Source organism: Macaca fascicularis, chromosome 4 (genome assembly GCF_037993035.2).
Source record: "Macaca fascicularis isolate 582-1 chromosome 4, T2T-MFA8v1.1".
In the NCBI taxonomy this organism is placed as follows: Eukaryota; Metazoa; Chordata; class Mammalia; order Primates; family Cercopithecidae; genus Macaca; species Macaca fascicularis.
The window spans coordinates 129,364,241-129,373,376 of NC_088378.1; the positions used below are offsets into that span (position 1 = coordinate 129,364,241).

General features: G+C 51.8%; 1 protein-coding gene across 2 annotated transcripts; it reads right to left on the reverse strand.

The window, feature by feature from the left end:
- Positions 1-2,620: 2,620 nt before the first annotated feature.
- GUCA1A (guanylate cyclase activator 1A) lies at positions 2,621-8,372 on the reverse strand. Of its 2 annotated transcripts, XM_065544040.1 has the most exons (5): positions 8,282-8,372; positions 7,867-8,185; positions 4,226-4,375; positions 3,761-3,854; positions 2,621-3,426 (listed from the first exon to the last, which is right to left on the reverse strand). In XM_065544040.1, exons 2-5 carry the CDS (start codon positions 8,065-8,067, stop codon positions 3,263-3,265), a joined length of 609 nt encoding a protein of 202 aa, XP_065400112.1. In that variant the 5' UTR covers positions 8,068-8,185; positions 8,282-8,372; the 3' UTR covers positions 2,621-3,262. The 2 variants fall into 2 exon arrangements, with proteins under 2 accessions (XP_065400112.1, XP_073894177.1); XM_074038076.1 differs by lacking the exon at positions 4,226-4,375 and having other exon boundaries at positions 7,867-8,372.
- Between the last annotated feature and the right edge of the window lie 764 nt (positions 8,373-9,136).

A 9,136-nucleotide genomic window follows, 5' to 3' on the forward strand; every position in this document is an offset into this window, starting at 1 on the left:
GAGGCTGAGGCAGGAAAATCGCTTGAACCCTTGAGGCGGAGGTAGCGGTGAGCCAAGATCGCCCCATTGCACTCCAGCTTGGGCAAGAAGAGTGAAACTCCATCTCAAAATATATATATATATATATATATATGTGTGTGTGTGTGTGTGTGTGTGTGTGTGTGTGTGTGTGTGTATCCAGGTGGGACACACATATGCCCCAAATTATGAAGAAGGTATGTGAATGACATTGAGGGATGTCCTAATTACATGCAGACACCTTCCCAACTCTGACCTTCAGGATTTCCCGACAGGCAGCCAGCCAAAGGAGCAGAAATGTCAACTCCCTTTTTCTTTCTGTCTGAACCAACGTTCAGACAGAACGACTTCTACCTCTACCTTCCTTCCATGTCTGTTGCTCAGTCCCTGGCTGACTTCCTTGTCTGGGGAGGTCCAAGTGGTGGACAGGACATGAGCAAAATGCACCCCCTCATCCGCCCAGTGGGGCACTCTCTGACTTGGTATTTTACTTATTTTTCCCCTCATTTTCTCTCTCCCACTCCTGAATGTATTTATGTATTTATTTATTGGAGACAGAATCTGGCTCTGTTATCCAGGCTGGAGTGCAGTGGCGCAATCTTGGCTCATTGCAACCTCCGCCTCCCAGGCTCAAGCGATCCTCCCACCTCAGCCTCCTGAGTAGCTGGGACCACAGGTGCACACCACCAAGGCCAGCTAATTTTTCTATTTTTTTTGTAAAGACAGGGTTTTACCAAGTTGGGCAGGCTGGTCACAAATTTCTGTGCTCAAGTGATCCACCCACCTCAGCACCCATCCCAAAGTTCTGGGATTACAGGCGTTAAGCCACCATGCCTGGCTTCCTCTCCTGAATTTTCATTTACTCCCCACACCTCCCCCACACCCAGCTGAAGTGAAGACTCAAAGCCCAGAAGAAAGAGCATCTTTGAAAAACTGGTCACAACTGCTCTAGCCTCTGCGTCTCCCCAGGTTCCTGCAGCAACCAGGTAGCTGTAATTCAGGGACAGAACCAAGAAAACCTGCCTTGGACAGGTAGAGATAGATCTCCGAGTTGGGTTTTTCGTTGCTGTTGTTTTGTTTTGTTTTGTTTTGTTTTTCTGAGACGGATTCTCGCTCTGTAGCCCAAGCTGGAGTGCAGTGGCGCGATCTTGGCTCACTGCAAGCTCTGCCTCCCAGGTTCACACCATTCTCCTGCCTCAGCCTCCAGAGCAGCTGGGACCACAGGCACCCGTGACCACGCCTGGCTAATTTTTTTGTCTTTTAGTAGAGACGGGGTTTCACCGTGTTAGCCAGGATGGTCTCGATCTCCTGACCTTGTGATTCGCCCACCTCAGCCTCCCAAAGTGCTGGGATTACAGGCGTGAGCCACTGCGCCCAGCCTGAGTTGGGTATTCTTAAAGTTGAGATGTGCAAAGATGCGGATGGGGCCCACCTGTAACAGACTGTCCCACTTCCCAACTGGTATTAGGTGTCACTGCAGTAAGAGGGATTTAGGTTAGACCAGGGATAGATTATTTGCAATGAGCAATGAGTCGCAGATCTGTGGGGAGCCATGGAGCACCATATGTCACCAAGGAGGGGAAGTATGAGGGACTTGTGCAGGCTCTTCTGAAAAAATATGGATTTCTTCTCAAGAAATGAGGATTTTCTGCAGAACCACCCACCCTCTTTCACGTTTTGGCCAACACCAAACCTTCCCAGAGTGAATGCATGCACGTGCATTCAGATTCAGATCTACATTGTCATCTAAATATTCCACCCTTTTTTTCTTTTTATTTATTTATTTTTTTGTTTTGTTTTGTTTTGTTTTTCTGAGACGGATTCTCGCTCTGTTGTCCAGGCTGGAGTGCAATGGTGTGATCTCGGCTCACTGCAACCTCTGCCTCCCGGGTTCAAGCAATTCTCCTGCCTCCCAAGTAGCTGGGATTACAGGTGCCCGCCACCATATCCAGCTAATTTTTGTATTTTTAGTGGAGATGGGGTTTCACCACGTTGGCCAGGCTGGTCTCGAACTCCTGACCTCAGGTGATCTGCCCACCTCGGCCTCCAAAAGTGCTGGGATTACAGGCATGAACCACCGCTCCCAGCCCCCTTTTTCCTTTTTGAAGAGGGGTTTCACTGTGTTGCCTGGGCTTGTCTTGAACCCCTCGGCTCAAGCGATCCTCCCACCTCAGCCTCCTGAGTACTGGGGATTACAGGCATTTACCACCACACCTGGCAAAACATCCCATCTTTATCTTGCTAGTAGGATTATAAATCTCTTGAAGGAGCTGTGTTTGCTTGTTTTCCCTTACTGGGGACCTAGGAGGTAACTCCCTAAAAACAGATATGGTGATTCTTACTGTTTTAAATTTGGTAAAATTTAAATTCCAAGGGATACCCCAAATTTGCACCTAAGAATGCTCCTGTCCACATCACACAGCCCCCCACATGTGACACATACATCACAGAGAATGCACCTCCAACCACCCCACATGCATCACCTTCTTCTCCACATTCAGCCCCAAAGCACTCTTTCGTGTTCAAAGTCAAACGCCACCTCTGTGATGCTGTCTCTGAGTCAGACGCCTATAGGTGTCTCCTACAGAAATCTGTTCATAAGTTCTCTTAGCATGTTTTATTATAATGATGTTTGTCTGTAGGTCTCACCATTAGCCTATGAGTTCCTTGAGGATGAAAACTGTCTTCTCTGTACATCTAACATCTAGCATTAGTACATAGTAGGTGCTCAGTAAATGCTTGTTGAAGGGAGGCGTGAATCAAATGCAAAGCACACAAGTAGGCTCCAGGGTCCCCGGGGCAGAATGGATGTGTGATTGCAGCACTGAGATTGAAGCTGCAGCCACCGGATCTGCAGGATTCCGTAAGAGGCCTGGGAAAGTTCAGCTCTGCCTCAGAGAGTCCACATCCAGAAGAGCATGGAGAAGCTCAGTGGAGAAAGCTGGGAAAAACTGGGAGAGGAGCCAGAAGGGCTAGGGGGTCACCAGACAGCAGAGGGATGCTGAACAGTGCCCCCAGCAGGGAGTGCTGCAGTCAGCTGTCACTCAGAGGGGCCAGGAACCATCCTTCACTGTTCCTGGCTCTGGCCTCCCACTGCTGCCTCTCTACTGCCACCATGTACCCCAAAGAGGCGAGCTAAGCCTCTGAGTTTAGTAGATTCTATCTAGGGTTAAGACAAGAGCAACACCACCAGTCACCACCATACCACCCCACCCGCTAGTGCAGAAGCAGCTGGGCGGTGCGCTCAGCCGGCTGCCTCAGCGGCCTCCTTGTCAGCCCCCTCCTCATCTTGCTCGCCATTCTGGAGCCTGCGCACAATGCGGGTAAGGTCCAAGCTTCGTGTCAGTGTGTCCAGAAGCATCTGGTCCTTCTGGACGCCCTCTATAAACTCTTCCAGGGAGAGTTCCCCTGGGGTAGAGAGAAAGGGAATCAGGGGGAGGAGGGTGTTCATTTCTGCAGTCCAGAGCACAGAACCGGGTTCCTGCCAGGGGCAGGGACAGAGCCCAGGCGAGGAGAAGCGACCTGCAGGTGCAGCAGGCAGAGGCACCCAGAGCCCAGATTCTGGTCCAGGGGCCCCTAAAAGCCAACTTTGTGGCTGGGGCAGGTGGAGGAGGTGACTAGCCCGGGGACCTTTGGGCCTCCTCCTCCCCTCCTTCCCCTCTCCTCTAGTGACCTTCCACCCCTCATGACCCCACATCCATGGTGACCCCTCCCCTGGGGAGCCCCTCCTCGGCCCGCTCACCATCCCCGTTGACGTCAATCTTGGAGAACACTGTATCGGTGAACTCCTCTGCAGTCATGGCGGTATCGCTGCAGGGGTTAATGGCGCGAATGGCCTGGGAGGGAAGAAGGGGCAGAAGTGAGAGGGGCCCATCCTTATCCTATCTCAGGGGTGGCAGTGGGGACGGTCAGAGCTTGGGCGGCTCCCAAGAGCAATGAGGAGTAGAGTGCAGGGTACCTGGGGGCCTAGGCAGAGCTGGGACTCAAGAGTCAAACTTCTATCTTCTTTTGGTATTGATGAGGAAACTGAGGCCCAGGAAGGGAAGGAACGTGGCCTGGGTCACGCAGCTGGTGAGGTCCACAGCTGCCACTAGGATCCTCAGTCCCACATCCTGTCTCAATCCTGAGATTGCTGTTCTAACCCTGGGCTCTCAGCTCCGGGTCCCACCCAGGCCGCTGCCCCCAGCCCTGGCCGGGCCCTCTGCACCTGGATGATGGTGAGCAGCTCGTCGCGGTCAATGCAGCCGTTGCCGTCTACATCATAGAGCTTGAAGTACCAGCGGAGCTTCTGTTCCACCTTCCCCTTGAGGACCAGGCTGAGCGCCGCCACATACTCCATGAAATCAATGTAGCCGTCCTGGGCGAGGGGCGTGGCCGCCGTGAGCCCACCCGGGCTCCGCCCACTCTGTCCTCAGGCCCCGCCCATCATAACCCAAGTCTCCACCCATCTCGGCAAGCCCCAAGAGATGCTGAGGGGAACCCTGGACCTTAGGAGATGCGGCCAGGGAGGCCAGCCCTGTCTCCGCCGTGACCTGTCAGTCTTCCTAGACGCCCTGTATAGCCCACCCTGCCTACCTCAGAGGCTGCCAGTCAAATCCAATAAGCCAGTACCCACTGGGGTGTGAATGGCTATGGCGCGGTCTGTTCACAGGCATCTGGATTTTAGCGGGCGCTGCCTGCTTCCCTGTGATTGTCAAGCATGAGACTTTCCAGTTAGGGGAAATGGGAGACGTGTGCGTAGATGAGAGGAGGAAGAACTGCACCCCCAGGGATGGGAGCGTGGTTTGGGTGAGCTTTTGGGAGTTTCTCACCCTGCCGCCTGAGGGGCTTAGGCCCCCCGGAAGGGCTTAACCACTCTGAGCCCCACAGTGGGCTCATTCAGTCCCAGCCCACCTCCCAGGGCTGTCATCAGAACAGAGTCCGGAGAGGCCCCTAGACAGCACTGGTTGAATAAGCAAGAAAACTGCTAAAGAGGTTTCCTCTTGGGGAAGGGACACAGGTTGAGGATACTTTTGCTGTTCATTTTTTATCTTTCTGTATTGTTGGAAATTTCTACGATGAGCTGGATTGCTTTTGCAGTTTTTTTGTTTGTTTGTTTTTTATGTCTGAAAAGGGGCAATGGAAAAGGTGTGGATTTTTGTGCCAGAAAGACCTAAATCACCTTGGATAAGTCTCACGACCTTGAGTCTCCGTTTTCCCAGCTATAAAATGGAATGACAGTGTGCACTTTTCAAGGTTGTGGTATGCATTAGATTCAATGAAAATATATAGCAATACTAACGGTTTTTTAGTGCTCTCCATGGACTTCCTAGGCTGACAGCTTTATTCACTTTACTCATTTAATCTCACGGCCATCTCCAAGAGGTGAGTATTTTTGTCTCTAGTTTGACTGAGAAAGTCAAAATTGAGAGAGATTAGGCCACACAGCTAGTGAATGACAAAGTCTTGCCTAGAAAACTGGGTCTCCTAAATCATCCTATACCAGTCCTCAAATGCAGATGGAGATTTACATAGATTTGTGTGCACCTGTGTGATCGTCAGACAAACCCAAGCCCAGACAAACATTTGAAGTAAGCAAAGCAAATGCCTGTCCCCCAGGTCTCACTCCCCGCTCATGTTCTGTATTCCCCAGCCCTGCACATCCCAAAGATACAACCATTTTTTTAGTGCAGGGACTGGCAAACTTTTTCTATAAAGAGCCAAAGAGTAATGGCCGGGCGTGGTGGCTCAAGCCTGTAATCCCAGCACTTTGGGAGGCCGAGACGGGCGGATCACGAGGTCAGGAGATCGAGACCATCCTGGCTAACACAGTGAAACCCCGTCTCTACTAAAAATACAAAAAACTTAGCCGGGCGAGGTGGCAGGTGCCTGTAGTCCCAGCTACTCGGGAGGCTGAGGCAGGAGAATGGCGTGAACCTGGGAGGCGGAGCTTGCGGTGAGCTGAGATCCGGCCACTGCACTCCAGCCTGGGTGACAGAGCGAGACTCCATCTCAAAAAAAAAAAAAAAAAAAAAAGAGCCAAAGAGTAAATATGCAGCTTTGCAGCCACACATCCTCTGTCATTTCATGTGAAAGCAGCCATAGACAATTGTCTATGTAAATAAACAGATGTGGTGAGTTCTAATAAAACTTCATTTACAAAAACAGGCCTGTGTGCTGTCATTTGCCTATCCCTGTTTTGTTTAACTCCTCTCTGTATCAAAACTTCTGACCGGGCACAGTGGCTCACGCCTGTAATCCCAACAGTATGGGAGGCCGAGACAGGCGGATCACGAGGTCAGGAGATCGAGACCATCCTGGCGAACACGGTGAAACCCCGTCTCTACTAAAAATACAAAAAATTAGCCGGGTGCGGTGGCGGGCGCCTGTAGTCCCAGCTACACGGCAGGCTAAGGCAGGAGAATGGCGTGAACCCAGGAGGCGGAGCTTGCAGTGAACCAAGATTGCGCCACTGCACTGCAGCCTGGGTGACAGAGCGAGACTCCGTCTCAAAAAAAAAAAAAAAAAGAGTTATTCCTTCTTCGGGAGCATTTTCAGTGTTGAACATGATGACGCCATCCCCTCAAGTCTCCGTACCACAGGCTCTGGACTCTGCTCACCTGCTCCCACTTCGGGAAAGCCCTCGGGCTCCCTCATACCACACTTGAGGTTGGGACTCAAAGCCTGTAATCTACTTTGGTCCCTTATCCTCAAATATTAGTGAGTTTTAAATAGCCACTGAGCCCCAGCTTTCCCAAGAAGCCCCACCCATGATGGTGCCTGGACCTTTTGGGCAGCGAGGGAAGGAGCCTCTCCCGGGTCTGTAGAGGACATGTGGCAGCACCTCATTTCGTCCTCACTTTTCAAGTGAGGGGCCACAGGGCGGGGAGCCACGTTTGCAGATTTGGGTTCTTCCACAACTATGTCTTGACCAAATAGTTCCAAATGAGTGGAAATTTACTACAAAAACCAACAAACTTCTTAGCTAATTCTCCCGACATCCACAGCATCATAAATACCCCAAGACTGAGAGGGGAGATGATGGGCTCAAGGTCACCCAGCTGATGAAAGCTAGGGACGCAAACCCACAGTCCCAAATTCGCCTTTCAGTGACCTCTCTAGCTTACCAATCAGGAAGCCCTTACCCAGTGCATCCAGGGGGCTACTAGGGAGACACACAATATGACCATTGTGTGGACCTTCAGGCTCATTTGAGAAAAGGTGATACCCAGTGATCGGAGGTCACTGGGTATTTTGAGGTTGGGAGTATTCTGGATTCTCCAGGGACCAGGCAACCCTGTCTGTCTCCAGTCCTCATGTCCACAGAACATTATGAGTGGCCTGCCCATGCCAGACAGCAAGGCTGGAGAATCATCATCTTGCTCCCTGCTCTCTGCCCCTCCACCCACACCCTTGAAAGCTTCAAAGTGTTTTGCAAAAGCACCACATATGGGACCAGCACATCGCAGGTGTTCAATGACCATCTTGGAAGTGTTTACGCTCGTTTTGGAGTAAACCAAGATATGCCTGTGGCAGAGGCAGAGGAAGCCATTGGATTCAGCCTCAGATTACACTAATTTTGGGGCTTCTCTGTCTTGCCCTAGAAAGTGAGGGCAGGGACAGTGTCTGATTCATTTATAACCCCCCAGTGCCTGATTCAGTCAGTGCTCATTAAAGCACAAACATTAGATCCGTTGAAACCCTAGCGTCAAAAACCCACCTCTCAAGCAAACAAATGACTGAATAAATGAAGTCGCTCCCCAGCAGACACTTCTACGCTCCTCTCTGCTCTTCCTCACCCTCAGCTGGTCAGGCTTCCAGAGGGGTCCCTCCAGCACTCCCCCTCCCTGCCACTGGGCCCCTGCTCACCTTGTTGAAGTCAAAAGTCTCAAACATCTGCTCCACGTACTGGCTGGCCGACGGGCTCAAGTTCTTGAGGCCGAAGAACTGGCGGAACTCATAGAGGGTGAGTTGGCCAGAGGGGCACTCAGTCATGAACTTCTTGTACCACTGGTGGCACTCAGTGCTGCTCAGCTCCTCCACCGACTTTCCCTCCATCACGTTGCCCATTGCTCAGACCTTCAGGGGGCTGACGCCTGAGATGGACAGGTCCTGTTCGCTGCTCCTCACCCAGAGGTGTCTTGGCTACAACGGGCCGTCCTCTCTCACAGGCCTGAGTCCTTCGGGCCTGAGCAAAGAAGGGCCTGATGGATCAGATGGTACCGGGAAATGTGGAGAGGAAGAGAGAAGAAGGAAGAAGCTGATGGCCCACACTCAAACTCACAGATGCCAGAGAACTGGTGTTAAGAGTCTCCACTAAATCCTTGCAGCCCCAGTGGAGACTGTACCCTGGAGAAGAGAGTTGAAAATAGAACAAGGCTTAGAGAAGCAGAGTCCTTAGGATTACAGCCTTGAGCTGTAGGTGAGAGGATTTTTTAACCCAGTTTGCAATCTCCTAATCCCTTCTTACCACCACGGAGTGGGTGTCAGCCAGAAGCTGCTCTGATCCTATGACCTTTGCGACCTTCTTCTCCCGGTTTGAGTGGATTCACAATGGTTTTGGATTCTGCCCGCAATCATGGAATTGAGGTATATATGAGATAGAGCTGGCTTCTTGTCCAGAGATGGCCAACTGTGGGCTCCTGACAGGGCTGCTGTGTACAGTTATCCAGGCTGTGCACTGCACTTGGCCATCATGACTGAGTGGGTCCAATCGTACCATGGATGTGCTAACATATAAGGGCACCTGGGTGGATGCAGAGTCTGTGGGCTTCCAAGATAAGCCTTGAACAGCCAGAGAGAACCCCCTCCCACATTAGCCTGCACCAGTACACACCAGTGCACACACATACACACACTCTTACACACTGGTCCTGTTCTAGCCACACTCTCGTGTTCCTGAAGGTTGCATCTTTCCCATCTTGAGAGCCCTGAATTCAACCTTCCATCTGACTCTGAGCCTCACACCATCACCATCACCTTCTAGGGGCACGGGTGGGGGACAGGGAGTGTGTGCCTGGTGCCCTGGGGTGTGTGTGAGTGGGAGAGTGCAGGCACATAGGTGCATGGGTGAGCTGCTACCTGCTGGGCCTGGAAAGCTCCCAGGCCAAGCCTGGGGGGACTGTCTATGCAGCAACAG

What these genes read in the sequence shown, in the direction of transcription:
- GUCA1A (XM_065544040.1), bottom strand. Translation starts at nt 8,067, where the DNA reads ATGGGCAACGTGATGGAGGGAAAGTCGGTGGAGGAGCTGAGCAGCACT. An exon ending in AGCTGCTCACCATCATCCAG is followed by an intron (nt 3,855 to 4,225) that starts GTGCAGAGGGCC and finishes CTTCCCTCCCAG; the next exon opens with GCCATTCGCGCCATTAACCC. An exon ending in GATTGACGTCAACGGGGATG is followed by an intron (nt 3,427 to 3,760) that starts GTGAGCGGGCCG and finishes TCTCTACCCCAG; the next exon opens with GGGAACTCTCCCTGGAAGAG.